Source organism: Colossoma macropomum, unplaced genomic scaffold (genome assembly GCF_904425465.1).
Source record: "Colossoma macropomum unplaced genomic scaffold, Colossoma_macropomum, whole genome shotgun sequence".
Classification (NCBI taxonomy): Eukaryota; Metazoa; Chordata; class Actinopteri; order Characiformes; family Serrasalmidae; genus Colossoma; species Colossoma macropomum.
In genome coordinates, this window is record NW_023495878.1 from 2,261,752 (window position 1) to 2,279,061 (window position 17,310).

Consider the following 17,310-nt stretch of genomic DNA (forward strand, 5'->3'; position numbering starts at 1 on the left):
GCTTTGTGGTGATGTGGGTGAGTGTCTGAATGGGTTTGTGTTTGTATGTGTTTACTCCTTTGTGTGTGTGTGTGTGTGTGTGTGATTAGAGGGTGAATATAGCCCTTGGGAGAGGGAGCGGTTTTCAGGGGTGTGGCTAGAAGAAGAGGAGGCAGGTGTGATCAAAGGTAGCACCGCCCCCGGCCATGACGGACAGCTCGTTATTTCCTTTTGCTTTTTTGTGCTGTATTTATTTTTTACATTTCAGTTTAATTCACTCAGTTTTTTGGTTGTGACCCCTGCATGAGCAGCTGTGCGCTCACACAGCATTTGAGTGTGGGTTGCCTTTTGCGCTGCAATCATTTATTTCCATTGTTTTTAAGTTCTGCTCGGTCATTTGCGATGTTGATCCCTTCCAGCTGAATTTACTTTACTTTACTTTTCTAGCTAAACACAACACAGTTAAAGATAGAGTTTGTTGACAAAACTGGGCTACTGTTCAAAAATTTGTAATAAGTGATTATTGAAGTGATGAGAAGCAAGGATCAGATGTCAGGCAGGTATCTTATCAAGGAGCTACTGTAAATATATAAAAATACAGTGTATTATTTATCATTTAATTACTTCTTTGCTGTTCCCAAAAAACTTTAAATATTGAACAAAACATTAATACCTTCTGATGTCAAGCTTATAGTATTTCAGTCTACACTGTAAGTAAATAATAACAAGCAATCAGTAAGTAACAACTGAACGGCTTCATTTCGAAACACATTACAGATTATTTTCAAGAATTAGAATTTTTTTTATGATAAAAGTTGTTGCATGTGGGCTTTACACATACAAGAAATATCAATGCTATATTATGATTAATAAGCCATTTATTAGAGAAATTAAAATGTTTTTTCTTTTATGCATCAGCTGTTATTCTTTTTAAAAAACTTCTATATTCTATATCTAAAACTGTTACAAATGGATTTACAGCATTTTGGAATAAACCCTTTAATTATAAATATAGCAACTTTCAGTCAGTGGTGTGTATAATTCAATGTTAAACAGACTCAGTAATGCTATATATTCATGTTGTTCTCCTTACCCTGAGCATTTTTAATGGCAGAGTGCAGAAAATATGGCAAATATGACTAATTCAGTGGCGGTTCTGTTTGATCTACAGTGCTGTGAGTGCTGTGCAAAAGTCAAAGACTGTACTTTTGTTTATTTAATATCCAGACAAAGCAGCCATTTATTTTGATAAGCATTCTCCATACCAGTCACAAGGTTGATGTCTCTTGCCCCTCCCACACAAAACACTTATTACAGTTATTTATCAGTGCCAGACAACAGGCAAAACAGGCAGGAAACATATTTGTAACAAAATTACACAGAAGCCTCAACAACTAAATATTCTATATTTTTAATTTGTATTTAATTCATCCACTTTTTACTTTTGTGCACCTACTGGCACTTTAACTCTTCTGTCCTTCCAAACCAACCAGTTACAGCTGTGTCCTCCTAACAAAAGCTGCTTCCAAAGATGTCACTGATATTAGATATAAGATAATCCACTTGCATAAAGAAAAGAGAAAGTCAATAGATTTTTAGAAGTAAACAGGGGGCAACAGGGAAGGGAGGTATTGCACATACAGGAAGGATATGGCACATATTAGACAGGTACGCCAGAACAAACAAGTAACAGTAAATAAAGAAGTGGCGACAAACAGTACAGGTGACTGGCAGTAAGGAATGAAGTAGATGGAGTAAAAGCATTGCATTTTAAATATATAATGTAGCAAAGTGTAATTATATATAATAATACAATGTAAGAGGGCACATGTGCGGTAATATGGTATAGAGTGAACTACTGAATAGTACAGTGTAATCCTGTAATACATACAATTAACCAGAATCTGGTACTATATAGGGAGATCAGTGTTGGCTGTAGCTATAGAATCAGTCAGTGTTAGCTGTTAAGAGCTCTGATGGCCTGGGGGAAGACGCTGATTTTGAGGCGGGTGATGCCTGCCTTGATGCTGTGGAATCGTTTGCCACAGGGAAGATAGAAGATCAGGGCATTAGCAGGGTGGGAGGCATCCGAGATGATGGACTGAGCCCTCATCCGGCACCAGGATGCATAAATGTCTGAAGTTGTGGGAGGTCAGTGCCTATGATTTTGGAAGCAATTCTGACAGTTCTTTGTAGGAGTCTGAGATCCTGGGCAGTCAGATTGCCAAGCCACACCAGCTACAGAGAAAACGGGACTAACTGTGCAAGACCTGGTAGACCAACAAAACTGTCCCCATCAGATAAACAGCACGTAAAGCTTTCATCTTTGAAAGAAAGGAGAAAATCAAGCTGCTTCAGATCTGAAAACACTGTGAGAAGACAACTCAGCGCTATGGGTCTGAAAGGATGTGTAGCTGTCAAGAAGAAATAGACAAAAAAGAGGAACATTTGGACAGGAATAAGTAAAGATTTATGGACTGTGGATTCTACATGTGTAATTGGGATTATTTGGATGGTGAGAAGCAGAAAATGCAAAACCAACTTCTAAGACTGAACTTTTTCTAAAAGAATGGATGCTGTAATAAAAGCAAAAAAAAGTTGGATTTTAAATAGTGAACATGTGATATTATATTTAGTTGTTGAGACTAATTTTCTGTTAAATATGTGTGGCATGTGCCCGTCCCCTGGGCCCCAACGACGGACACACACGCCACCCCCCACTCCCTCGCGGATTTCATCCTCTCCCCGCTCAGGAAACAGGGTTTCGTCTGGGCTTGGAGTTCATTCCCCTGCCTTCCTGCCAGCTTTCGTGGCCATCATCGGGGCCCAGGGGACGGGTGCATGGGACAATATGTTTTTTTGGTTTTTCCTTGCACTGAAAAATGAAAAACTTGTACTAAATATCTATTTTGACTGTAAATTAAATAAATAAAAGTATGGTCTCTGACGTTTGCACAGTACTTCATGTGAAAAGACTTGAAGTGTTTCTAAATATAGTAAAATTCCTTTGTTTTTGCTCACTGCTCTTAGTTGTTTACATGCTTCTTTTCCTTCTGCTTCTTGGCTGCATTGTGTGGCACCATAATGCTTCTTCTATCAGAGCATAAATTCTAATATTCCTTGAGTCTGTGTAACTCCATGCACATTTGTCTTTCCCTTTTTTCCCCAGAATCCTCCGATGAACATGAAGTAAAATCCTACTCAGACCGAAAACCTAAATACTATGACTTCCAGGATATGGAGCCCTGCGCCCTCGACAGAGACCGATCTCTTCTTTCAGAAAGCACGGGCTTCACGGGCTCTACACATGCCTTTACACCCACGTCCGACCTGCCTGTGACTCCAGAAGACCCGGTGACCAAGAGGTCAGAGGTTATAGAGGAGTTCTGGCTGAAGAGTGCTGAGATCAGGAAGAGTTTGGGGTTGACTCCACTGCCTAGAGATCTGAAGGATATGGATGGCTGCTCTACCCAAACATCTAGCACTGGAGACACATTTTACACCTCTGCTATACACACACCATCCCTTTATACATCCGCCTCTGACTCCCCCTCGCACACCCCTCACAAATGTGACACAAGCAACCGAAACACATGCACACACAACACTGAGACGGCTTCACTGACAGACCCTGAGAGCAGACATACGCACTCCTTGTCCGGCACACCCTCGTCTGGCCGCTCACGCACCTCCGAAGCAGGGGAGGCGGGGTCCATGCTGGAGGAGGTAGTAGGCCGCTGTTCGGTGGTCCATAGACTTAACATCACTCTGGAGGGTCAAGTGACTGAGGAAGGGATGGGCCTGGCATCTAACCCTGCCTCCAGCAGGGCTGAAACCAATCACAGAGTTTCAGCACCTGCCTCAGGTCTTTTGAATCCTCCATGCAGTCCACCTGTAGCCTGCCGCTACCAGCTAGCAGTTGAACTGGCTCGAGAAAGGGAGATTTTGGTGAGCTCTGAGTTGCATCCAGGTCTGCTAAAGCAGGATACGCTTAAAAAAGGCCTGGACAGAGCTCGGAGCCTCCCTCCAGATGAGGTGGAGGTTTTATGTGCAGATGAAGCTCACCCCTGCTATGCTACGTCAAATCAATTGCCACCAAGAGCTAGCATCATGGACTGTAACACATCTAGCTTCCCTAGTAAAACCCCTGTCCCAGAGCATGCTAGGAAGGACAAGAGTGCACCAGAAGGCAGGAGGACCCTACTGGAGAACCCTGTGCAGGTGGGAGGGGCTGAGGTATGGCTGCGGAGGCCAGAGGTCAAGCCAGGGGCAGAGGAGAAGGAGAAGAAGCGGAGCTCACTCTTCTCGCCTCTGAAGAGCAGAAGGAGCGGGGAGACGCAGCAGGAATCTGCCAAGCACAGGTCCCTGTGGAAGAGCGTCTTCTCCGGGTATAAGAAGGAGAAGAAGAGGAAGGAGGCAGCAGCTCTGGCTGGCACTTTGCCGGCTGCTGCTGACCTGGAGAGCAGGACGAGAATGGCTGGCCTCAGCAGAACCACAGGTGAACAAGGACATGCAATGTCATTAATGCGAAGCACCACTCTTAAATAGCACATACATAGGTTTTCTCCATAAGCTAGCTAACTGATCGCTTGTCTGTCACTTTGATCAAATAAAAGTTTTCCGTACCAGTGTTCACCTACTTACATAGGATGTTTTTCCAGCCTTTGACTTCATAATAATAATTTAAGAATAAGTTCACCAGACAAAAGATTTGTCACCTGTGACTGAAATGAACCTAATAGCATGTAATACCTCCACGAGCACAGCTGTGATTCGATTTTGGCCTGGACTGAACACGTTTCTGGATCAATGTTCAGCCATTCTTGCATCAAAGAATCGTGCAGTTTGGCCAGATTCCGTGGATGCCTTCCCTGGCATCTTACACGTTGTTCCAGGTCGTCCCACACATTTTCAAAAGGATTCAAATCTGGGGGTTTTGCGGGCCAGTCCAGATGTGTGAATGCTCCCAAATGTTCATCATTCCAATCAGTCACATTTGCAGCCCTGTGAACGCAAGAATTGTCATCATGGAATACAGGAATGTTATGATCCTCAGTTAGATGATGAGCAAAAGGCAAAACCTGGTTGTCCAGCTGCTCAATGTTGGCACTGTGGTTCAAATTTACACCTCAATGTGTCACCTCAACCAAAGGACCCATTTCCACATAATTAAAAGACCCCTAGAACATCACAGAGCTCCTCCATCTTGAACCACACTTTGCATGCAGTCCTCATTGAAAGCTTCCTGAGGTCTACGATGAACACGAAGCCCAGCATCATTCACATACAGGCAGACACAAGATTCGCCTGACCAGATAACACGTTTCCAGTCATGAACAGTCCAATTTCTGTGTCTCTTCGCCCTCTGTAACTGGGCAACTTTGTGAGCAGAAGTGAGCAAAGGCCTCTTGCGTGCCACTCTGCTCCCTATGTTCATAGTATGCAGTTCTCTGCGGAGAGTCCTTTCAGAAATCCCTTTCTGTCAGTTTCATCTTTCGGCCACAATTCTGATGAGAATTTCCTGTAGACTGGGATTTTTGCCTTTGCTGTTAGACCCATATGACCGTACGATTTCATACACAACAAATTGACCTACTTCCTTAACACTTTGTCCCTCGGCACACCCAAATGCAATCACTCCTTTTTGCCAATCTTTAACATCTGCTTTGCGACCCATTTTCCACACATCAAACAAGACATTAACTGCACTGTACCATCTCTTCTCAATCTATGAATCCTGTTGCACACCTTGCAGGTATTTATAGCCTGATCATCCTCGTGCAATGCCATCTGCAGGAGCCTGACGTTACTACCACTTAAACACGCAAGGTGACTAATTTTTTGTCTGGGGAGCTTAAGTTGAATAATAATAAGTTTTATTATATTACGTTTAAACAAAACAACCCACAACACACGCATGGTACCTCTGCTGGCAGGGGGAAAACTCCCTGGGCCATTGTACAGTCATTTAGCTCACCAGGATAGAGTCCTTAGCCACAAGGGAAGGCCTCTCTTAAGAGGCCTCATAGCAGTCGGTCAACCCAGGCAGCTTTGTAGCTGTGGTGTAGTGTAGCTCCAGCAGCCAGCTGAGGCATATACAGTGGAGGAAATAAGTATTTGTTCCCCCACTGACTTTAAAAGTTTTAATACAAAAAAAATAAATGAAATGTCTCAATTTTATGACAGCTTTATTTTAACAGTGACACACAGAATATCAAAAGAAAAACTGAGAAAATTACATGAAATGAGAAATAAAAAATAATTTGAATTTCATTGAAGGAAATAAGTATTTGACCCCCTAGTAAAACATCATTTAATACTTGGTGGCAAAACCCTTGTTGGCAAGCACAGCAGTCAGACGTTTCTTGTAGTTTTTTATAAGGTTTGCACTTCAGGAGTAATTTGGCCCACTCCTCTCTGCAGATCATCTCCAAATCCTTAAGGTTTTTAGGCATGCATTTGGAAACGCGAAGCTTCGGCTCTCTCCATAGAGTTTCTATGGGATTGAGGTCAGGAGACTGGCTAGGCCATTCCATGACCTTGATATGCTTCTTATGGAGCCACTCCTTTGTTTCCTTGGCTGTATGTTTTGGGTCGTTGTCGTGCTGGAAGACCCATCCACGACCCATTTTCAGTGCCCTGGCGGAGGCAAGGAGGTTGTCACCCAGGATTTTGCGATACATGGCCCCGTTCATTTTCCCGTCGATGCGGTGAAGTTGGCCTGTGCCCTTAGAAGAAAAACACCCCCAAAACATAATACTTCCACCACCATGCTTGACGGTGGGGATGGTGTTCTTAGGGTCATATTCTGTATTTTTCTTCCTCCAAACACGTCGAGTTGAGTTGAGGCCACAGAGCTCAATTTTGGTCTCATCTGACCACAGCACCTTCTCCCAGTCTCTCTCGGAGTCATTAATATGTTCATTGGCAAACTTTAGGCGGGCCTGGACGTGAGCCTTCTTGAGCAGAGGAACCTGGCATGCACTGCAGGATTTTAAACCATTACGTCTCAGTGTATTACCAATGGTTTTTTTGGAGACTGTGGTCCCAGCTGCCTTGAGATCATTAACCAGCTCCTCCCGTGTAGTTCTTGGCTGATTTTTAGCCTTTCTCATGATCAATGAGACTCCACGAGGTGATATCTTGCATGGAGCTCCAGGCCTAGCTCAATTGACAGTAATGTTGTACTTCTTCCACTTCCGAATAATTGCACCAACAGTTGTCACCTTCTCATCCAGCTTCTTACTTATGGCTTTGTAGCCCATTCCAGCCTTGTATAGGTCAACAATTTTGTCCCTGACATTTTTAGACAGCTCTTTAGTCTTGCCCATGGTTGGAGTGTCACTGAGTCTGTTGGCAGGTGGCCTTTTATACAGGTGACAATTTGGGACAGGTGTCTCTCATGCAGGTAGCGACTTCACTGAGATTAGGGTGTGTCAGTGGTCTGTGGGAGCCAACATTAGTCATGGTTTTTAGGGGATCAAATACTTATTTCCCTCAATGAAATGCAAATTAATTTTTTTTAAATTTTATTTAATTTTCTAGATTTTCTTTTTGATATTCCATCTCTCACTGTTAAAATGAAGCTACCATAAAAATCATAGACTGTTTAATTATTTGTCAGAGTACAAACTTTCAAAATCAGTGGGGGATCAAATACTTATTTCCTCCACTGTACATGCAGTTTGTAACTACAGACCTGTGGTTCTGTATTTGTAAGGCCCTGCTGGTGTGGGTTCATGACAGTTTCCCTTTTCAGTGATGTAATAATACCCCTTTGTGGAGAATCGTCAGTCTGCTACATGTGAGTCGGTGTGTTGCAAGCCAGGTCCATGAAGGGCATCACATCTAAGAACAGCATGGATGAGTGGATGGATTAGTATATAGGATACAAGTACAGTGAGAGGCAAATGCATTGACGTATGACTACTTATTAATGCACATGTATTGAAACATGAGGATGTTATAGTACTGAGTGAAAGTTTTAGGCCCCTGAGAAAATTTTAATTTAAAAGATAATTGAGTTGTAAGTGTACAGGATAAGTAAACACTAATATTGGAAGAAATACAAATCAGTACAATAAATACAATACATTTCTAAACCTGTTCTCAAGGAAGCCTGGTATTATTTGTAGTTATCATCAAGTACCAGGTTTGGCAAATTAATACTTCATTACGTTAAATCAGCCATACTGGTGATGGAATGTGATGGCCATGTGACGGCTGGGAGCCAAATTTGTTCTTCAAACTGGGTCACAAAATTTCTTTTTGAAAATAAGAAATTCTTTTTTATTTTTTCCTGTATTTAGGTTTATTTACATATATTCTAATAATATATGGTGTTTTTACAAGCACAGACATACTGTCAAGATAAGTGTTTTTAAATAATGTTCTCAGGTGCCTAAGACTCTTGCACAGTAATGTATGTGTGTACAGTACCTATCAAAAGTTTGGACACACTTGCTCATAGAATTTCCCTTGTTTTTCCTGTTTTACTACATTTTAGAATAACAGTGAAGACATCAAACAGTCAGAAATATTGGTCTTCTTCCTATTCAGATGCACCTTACTTCAATATAACACAACTAATAAGCTCACATTAACAAGGACAGACTTTACACAAATGAACTTTTAACAAGACAACTGTGAAAAAGAAATTCTGAATTTTCTAGACTTGCGCTTTAAGAAGAACCTGAGCTTCTCTGAAGACACAGACCTGTCTTGCAATGCTGTGATGGAGAGATCTCCACTCAGAGCTCAGGTAGGAGCAAAACGTTCTTCCTCCTTCTCTCCTTCACTTCCTCTGTTCATCACTTTTTGCATTGTTTCTCTTCCCTTATCCCTTTCTTGCTTACGTAAAAGAATTGTTTGGTGAAAAATCAAATTGGATTTAAATTTCCAACTTACCCCAAATGCAGTCCATCAGCAAAGACCTGTTTCAAATTATGCTTCTTTAGTTTAGAACTGGAGCTGCTAGGCTAACAGTGCTAACAAACAGTGGAAGTCAGTGGTCACCAAAACTGTTTCCACAAATACATCCCAAAATCGTTGAAACAAAACCTCGTATATCCATTTTTGCTGTTTTTTAGTTTTTGACATAATTTGAAAATGCCTGTTGCCCTTTACATTGTGTGTAAATTTAATGATGAATGGACTAAAAGAAACGGTCCAAAACTACTTGGGGAAAAAAGTCTGGTTCCATTGACCTACATTAAAAGTAAAGTATGTTTTTTGCTTCTCCTGTAAAGTTACCATTTTGGAGACATCAGGTTTTGTTCCAACAGCAGCGATATATTTGCTTCATATAATGTCAGTAAGTGTCTGTGTTATGAATTCCCTTGGCCCCATCTTTGGTCATCTTGTGTGGAATGATGCCAAATTGTGCTCATGAAAGAACTGCGATTATCCTGAATTCTGCAGTTGCCCCTTCTTTTAGGTACTCAGAGAAGTTTCTGTGCATTTTTATAATTCATAGTGAGTCACACTGTGTTTTAAAACATATGGACTTGTCTGCACAACCTGAATTAAGGATGCGGTTTGAGCAGCTTGAGACCAGTTTTGCAAAAGTTTTTATGTAAACGGTTTGGGTGACTACTGACTTCCAGTGTTTGTTAGCAACAATAGCTTCACAGCATCGGTGCTAAACTAAAGAAGCAAAATTTGGACACCAGTCATGTCTTGGCTGATGGACTGCATATGGGGTAAGTAGAAAAACATGTAAATTTGATTTTTCCCCTGGCAGTACTTCGAATTCCTTTTGCAGTACCGTTGGCGGGGGTCAGCAGCTGGTGACACTTATTCTCAGAAAGCAAGAACAGTGTCAGAAAAAGAACAGATACTTGTCCGACAGCGTGTGCATTGCATTCTTTTATGGTGGAGCAGAGTAGACGAACTGAGAATGTTGTTCTATTTGGGAGATAAATTTCCATATGACCATGTTTTCAGCTGTCTGACATCATCAGGTCAGATGCTCAGAAAGGAACAATCAAGGAAGAGGAGGATGAAGTGGAGGAGCAACAGGAGGTATAATATACAGTGTCATAGCAAAGCAGTGCCAGTACATTGTGAAGTGTTATCAGAGGCTTTTTAGAGGACTGTGCTGAACTTCCTGATAGTGAGTAGTTTCGTGCTGTGGCCTGTTGTGTTGGGAGTCGTCAGCAGTTTTGTTTGTGTCTGATGTGACTGATTAATTCAGACTCCAACTTTTCTCTCCTAAGTCTGTTTACGTGCCTCACGCATTGGCATTCAAGAGAGCGTACGCCGTTAAGGTAGTGCCGACATTCCCCATTTGCCCATATTTAGCTCCTATTGGTCGAGCAGGTAGCATTCAGCCCGCCTCTTGACTCTGTTGCCCAATAGAAACGCAGAGTGAAGCCGCGGCAGTCAGCCAAGGTGGGGATCCCAGAGTCGTCGTGCCCGACTGAGGTGGTGGGGGTGTGGGTGGTGTTCCAGGACCCCTCCAGTATAAGCCTGTCTTCCACGCTCTTTCAGAAAGCAGGAGGCGAGGAGGAGCTGGATGCCAAGCTGACCCGCAGAGTGCAAAGAGCCGCACGCAGGCAGGCCAAGCAGGAGGAGCTGAGGAGGCTGCACCGTGCCCAGGTCTGTATGTTTGGGTTCAGTAATAATAATGCCCATTTGTTGGAATGTGGGTACAGCTCTATGCAAAAGTTTGCTCGCCCCTAGTCGTATGACATGTTTCATTGATTTTCTAAGTCAGGGACACACTTCTGCACGTTTTAGTACACAGTTAGTGTTTATTTGCTGAATTTACAATATTGGGAAAAAATAAAACATAAAATGTAGCCTGTGCAAAAGTTCTTAATTATTTTATTCAGTATGTAAAACTATAATAAATAATTATTCACTTTAAATTTGCAGAAAACTTCCATATTTGTGTTCTCTGTAGATGATGTGATAATTGGTTTTCAATCAGAAAATCAACAAAACATTTTATCAATGGTGTTCGAAGTTTTACATATGGCTGTGTATATGTTCAGTACCAAAAATGTTTGGGTGTGTTTTTTCTGTTTACACATCCTTTACAGGGAACACACTTACTGAAAGAGTCACTGTAAAACTGCTGTGTTATTGCCTGTTAGAAGCTTTAAATAAAACACAGAATATCTTTTACAAGCTCCAAATGTCTGTGTTTAATCGAGAATGGCCAAAAAGTGTTCTTGTTCACCGCAAATAGCTTAGTGCTAACATACTACTGGAAATCCCATAGGGGCACAAAGAGAAATGAGCATTATTGTAGAAGTGGGTTTTTTTTTAGATTATCTATTTTACCTGAACTGAATGACCAGCTGTAATAGTCATGGTCTGCCAGCAGAAATATTGGCCTTCTACCAAATAGGGCTATTTAGGACCCCCCCACCTTCTTACAACACAAACAACTGGCTCAAACATTAATAAGGACAGACATTCTACAGTCTAAGTAACTTAATGAGGCACACATTGTCATTATGATGATATAGTGATTGTGATTTAACATTTCATGACTTAAAATGTGACTTAAGTTCTAAGCTAAATGTATTTGTCTGAGGATGAGGTTTCCAAAAACTTATATGTTTTGTTTCAAATATTTAAATTGCACCTTTAACTGTTTATATTTATCCATGCATTTCAAGTCACTGTCTTTTAACTGTCTTTGATGAACAACTCATTCAGATGTGTCCAGATTTTTGACTGGTGTTTATCTGCTATATTTACTCTTTTTACATTTACTTTTTTACTAATTTATTAGTTCCCTTTGTGAATGTGTGTTTGTGTCCCACAGATAATCCAGCGGCAGTTGGAGCAGGTGGAAGTGAAGCAGAGGCAGTTGGAGGAGAAGGGCATCGCTGTGGAGAAAGCTCTCAGAGGAGAAGCAGGTATCTGACATAATGGAGGGATGTTGAGCACTGTGTGCTGTGTCACTGTTCATCATGTTACTCAGTTTTATATGTATGTATTTTATAAATGCCTCAATTCATCCGACTCATCAAAAATGCATTATTGCCATTTATTTCAGCCTCACATGTCAGTTGGAGAGAGGCAAACGTCAGCCCAGAGCTGTGTAAATGGGCCATGGCTGTGATATTGTGTGTATGTTTGCTGACTAGTGTGTCCTTGTTATAGACTACTGGGAAGACTCTAGTACCTCCGACCTTCTGGACATCCACTTGGGTGGTACGTAGTTTAACAAGGAGAGTCCTTCAGGCTAATAGTGCTAACAATCAAATTGGTTTCCTTGTGACAGAGGAACATGTTTCCTGACAGACAGATGTGCTTATAAGCTAACATCCCTAAACAAGGCTAGAAGCTAGAACCCTGCTTCTTTTAGACCTACTCATTATGGCTTTACCTTCCTTTTGGCATGATTTGACCTTTTAGGTCCTGTTTACACTTGGCCTTTAAATGCATCCTGTTTAGGGATGCCAGGTGTCCAGTTTCAAGGTCCACTATCCAATGTCTGGTTAGTGCTCGTTCTCAATAAACCCATTGTTTTCAAATTACACTTAGTTTCAAAAAGCAGTTGAATATGTGTCTTAATCTTATGCCTCAGTCAGCTTTCAGACAGACAGAGTGACTAAACAATGGGTTACTTTTTCATAGTTTTATTAGTGTGACACAAAAGCAGAACAAATAGTTTTACAGCACTTAATGGGTGTCCAATCTTATCCTCAAAGGGCATGAGCACACGTGATCAGACTAAGGCTCAACACAATTTCACCCCTCACCCCTACCACTTAGCCCTACACCTCTGTTTTGCGTGTTCACGTCTAGGGGTAGGGTGTCCTGATTTTAGTTGAGATAGAGGGGTAGGGTGAAGTGTTAGGGCTACATGGCCCTCCAAACGGAGGTTTTTCAGAGGCTCACTCCAAACTGAGTGTTATGAGAAAAAAGATAAACCAGCAAGATGGCTGTGCGAGCAACCAAAGAAACCCACGAATGTGAGAACTTTCTCTGTTAACAAATTATGATAACCACTGTATTTTCTTAGTTTAATGTTGTTTCAATGTATTATGGTCATTTTCTTCATAACAAGCATAAAAAAATCGCTAGTAGTATGCTGATGTCTCGGCAGCTAGCTAGCTAAATTTCCCGTTCCACCTTAGCAGTAGTAATGCCTGAAGCGCCAGAATGTAACTGCTGCTCCATTTAAGGAGGAACTGGAAAATTCAATTGAGAAGCTGTTGAACAGCTGAATAGCTTCACATCACAGTAAATAATTGCCCCCTCCCCCCTCCCCCTTTGAAGGCATATTATGCCCTAAATGTAACTAAAGCCCAGCAGTGAGGAGCTGAACTTTACCCTCCTCTGCTGTCACTGCAGACTGGCAGGGTCGCCTACAGAGCAGCGCTAGTAGCTGTTAATGAAGTAATGCTCTTTTTTATTTGAGGGTCCCATTTCATAGGGGAAGATTTCAACCACTACCCCTAGTAACTCAGTTCGAAGGGGCAAGGTGACACTCAGAAACAAGGGGTAGGGGTAAAAATTAGAAATGGGACTGGGCCTAAGTGATTAAACAAGGATAATCAGGTGGGCTTCTTCTTGTTTGGAATGAAAACCTGCAGCTGCGCCAGCCCTTTGTGGATAAGATTGGACACTCCTGACTTAACAAGATTAACCTCCAGGAGTGGTTCCCGACCCTGGTCTTGGAGTACACATCTTAGTGATTTCCCTGCTCCCAACACACTTGTTTCAACTTGAAAGTGGGTGTTTGAGCAGGAATGTGCAGGGCAGGGGGTACTTCAGGACCAGGGCTGGAAACCTGTGACATATAATGTTTATGTGAATTTTAAACCAAACAAAATAAACCAGACCGCTGTCGAAACACGCAAAAAAGATGAAAAGATGCAATAAAAGGCTCATTCTTACTGCATTTTCCACCAAAACAAAGGCTATCTGGTTAATTTTAGCCGTTTGCACATGTATATGTAGAAGTAGACTAAAGTTAAAAAAGCAGTCTGCCAATATCTGGATGCAGAAGCTACATTTGAAAAGGACAAGTGTAAATGTGCAGTCTAATCACCACAATCGAATCGTGGATCTTAATGCCAAGTGTAATCTGGGCTTCAGCTTCAGACAATAATTAGCCTAAAATGGCTACCTTGCTGACTTTCATTCACAAAATAATAGCATATTCAAGAAAATATTCCTTCAGTTTTAGGAGCCTAATTGCTTGTGTCTTTCCTGTCCGTCTATGTGTGGTTTTGTGTGTGCGTGTGTGTGTTTGTGATAATAGGGGTGACAATATAAAGAATTTTTTTTTTCAGATTTTTAAAAAATTTTCAGTTTTTTTTTATTTTGCCAGACATTCTTAGACTATTACAAAAACATTTTTAGGCAATGTATAATAAGCTACTGTATTTTGACAGGGACATCAACAGGTGTTGAAGTGAATACTTGCCTTTATCCCTCCATTCACCTCTTTCTTGGGAAACACACTGGCTGTGTTTACATGCAAAGATTTTTTGCCAATCCGATTGAATACATTCCGATTATAGATGAAGACTGAGGTGCTTATGCTCACTCTACCCAACAATCTGATGGAAGATGTCAGTTTACATGCACACTGCATGTAATCCTTCACGTGAGTCCAGTCAGAGTGAGATGAGCAGCAGTGAGCAGTGCTTGTGTCTGATGTCAGACTCAGGAAAAAGTCCTTCACATGTCCTTATTAAAGAAGGCCTAGAGGAAGACGTCGTGTTCTGAGACACATAAACTGGACGCCCATCCCACCGCCGTCTTTTAAAGATCAGAGCATAAACTTCGTCTCCTCTGCAGACCAGTTTCTGCTCCGCCATGTTGAACGTTATAAACTTTCACTATGACGTGACGCACATGATCAGAACGTACTTAAACTTTCTGATTGGGAATCTAATCAGATACAGGCGTTTACACAGTTATTATTCTTCTATTTAATTGATTATTTACAGGATTACCCACCTCGTTCAGTCAGATAGAAATGTATTCTGAATGGCCTCAGTCAGACTAGTTCATTCTGATTGAGGTGTTTACATGTATGTATTCTATTCCAATTGATCTATTAGTTGGATTATTAAGTTGCATGTAAACGTGGCTACTGTGTCTCAATTGAGCACTAGTGCCTTAGACACTTTCAGTGCATGTAGTTCATACAGGAAAAGAAAACGGGATGCAGTGTCCCGTTGATAGCCAGATTATGTACTAGAACCTCCAAAAAGTGTGGAGTGCTGTGTACTATTTGCATTCAGCAGCTGCTGATCGAGTTTTTCTTCTGCAATAACTATATTTCTACATAGTTAACTTGTGTTACAATATTTGCAGCATGCAGTGGTGAACCGACTTTAAAGCTAAGCCTTCAGCTTTGGGCCATAACTCATCTGTATGATAAAGCTAATTTGCAGTGTAATGTTAGTATTACCTTACGCTTTTAAATACAACAAGCAGAATAATTATATTGAATAAAATTGAATTATAAATTACATACATTCATTCATTCATTCATTCATCGTGCAAACCGCTTATCCTCCTGGGTCACAGGGGGTGCTGGATCCTATCCCAGCGCTCATTGGGTAAAAGGCAGGAAACACCCTGGACAGATCCATCACACAGACATACACAGTCACACACACTCACACCTAGGGACAATTTAGCATCTCCAATTGGGCTGATCGCATGTCTTTAGACTGTGGGAGGAAACCCACTCAGACACGGGGAGAACATGCAAACTCCACACAGAAAGGACGCTGGTCACCTGGCCGGGGAATCAAACCCAGGCCCTTCTTGCTGTGAGGCGACAGCACTAAAATTACAGACATGTATTTTTCAGTTCAGTGCAATTTTTCAGTTCCCTGAATTTCATTGGGTCTTCTCTGAGATGATGCTACAGAACTCCAAGCACTACACAGTAAAGTGCATAGCATATAAAATAAGATTATAATGTACAATGCCTGAACTGAGACCCGGGAAGGGTTTGTCCCTGCTGGGGTCAGTCCATATCTGTGCATGCTTACCTGCAGTTCAGTCACAGCCATGTCCATTCCTCTAAATCTCCCTTCACTTCTTCATCTCATACCCACCCAGTCCACCCTTTTCTTCTCAGTGCTCCCACCTATGTCCCTGAATCCCTCCTCCTGTCTTTTTATCCCTGTCTCTCTCTCTCTTTCTCTCTTTCTGTTTTCCTGTGGTCGTAGTTGAACCCTTTCTTGGTTCCCCTCGTAGAAGACCTGTCTCCCTCTGTCCTTGTTGTTCCTCCGAAGGTAACTGGACCACCCCTTTCTTCTCCCTTGTGCAGGTGCCACCTGTAGCCCTTAAACAATTTGTATTAAAGGAGCCATTTTAACCACCGCGGACGTTAGCCACTCGTTTTCTAAACGCTCGCTGCTTCTCCTCTTCTTCCTCCTCTTTTTCCTTCTTGTGCACAGCTAGAGCCAAAGGCACAGAGCACGACCACTCTGTCTACGTCTGTACGGTCTTTTTCCTTTATGTAGTGCACGAGCCTCCGCTCCACCAGCTAAGTGCGTGTCTTACTCTCTGCCTGTCTGTCTTTGCATGGATATGACCCAACTGCATGGATTGCATGAGTTCCTGGCATTGCAAAGAGGTCCGGCCTTGGACTTTATTACAGAGGAGGGCTTTTATTTAGGAAGGTGCAGTGAGTGTGTATGTGTGTGGTGTGCGTGCTGTATGTGTAGAGATCTCTGTCCATCTCTGTGCATGTTTCTCAGTGTTAGATAGCATTTGTAAGTGACAGACATGTATCTGACATACAAATGCAGTGTGTTTCTGATTCTCTGCCTGCTCAGTCAGCCCTCTTCCTCCTGCTGCATGTTCTTCCACTCTCTCTCTCCCTGCCTCTGAACCTTTGCCCTCTTTGCTCCCTTGTTAGGGATGGGGAAGAAGGATGACCCCAGCCTGATGCAGCAGTGGTTTAAACTGGTTCAGGAGAAGAACGCTCTGGTGCGCTACGAATCTGAGCTCATGATTTTGTGAGTGCCTTTTTCTTCACTGCTTTAAATGCACGGAATCACACTTGAAAACTTGAAAAGGTGTACAAACTATACATGGTTTTATTGCTCCAGCTCTGATTTTTTGCTGCATGTGAAATCAGATCTATAAGGCCTTGGACACTTTAAGGGGAATTTCACCAATTTTTCAAAATTTCTGTATAATTAGGTAACTGAGATTTAAACATGTAGAGTGGTCTCAGGATTTCTTTACAGCAGGGGTGAAGCCAGGGGTCACATTGTCTCTGTCCTGCAAATATAGACATTTTATTTGTTTTACAAAACAACCAGTGAACCCACATACATCTTCTAAGGCTTTTTATATAACGTTGGTAATCATAAAATTTGGGGAAAA

General features: G+C 41.9%; 1 protein-coding gene across 3 annotated transcripts in view; it reads left to right on the plus strand.

Moving 5' to 3' along the window:
• Positions 1-17,310, plus strand: part of mical3b (microtubule associated monooxygenase, calponin and LIM domain containing 3b) — a 62,483-nt gene that overhangs the window by 41,872 nt on the left and 3,301 nt on the right. The window contains exons 22-29 of one of the 3 annotated variants that reach the window (XM_036563755.1): positions 90-167; positions 3,149-4,477; positions 8,652-8,740; positions 10,471-10,578; positions 11,759-11,852; positions 16,143-16,208; positions 16,374-16,466; positions 16,838-16,937. In XM_036563755.1, coding sequence (XP_036419648.1) covers positions 90-167; positions 3,149-4,477; positions 8,652-8,740; positions 10,471-10,578; positions 11,759-11,852; positions 16,143-16,208; positions 16,374-16,466; positions 16,838-16,937 — 1,957 coding nt within the window. Of the gene's footprint in view, positions 1-89; positions 168-3,148; positions 4,478-8,651; positions 8,741-10,470; positions 10,579-11,758; positions 11,853-12,099; positions 12,151-16,142; positions 16,209-16,373; positions 16,467-16,837; positions 16,938-17,310 lie in introns of those variants that run through there. The other 2 variants (XM_036563756.1, XR_005006838.1) reach the window with 2 other exon arrangements.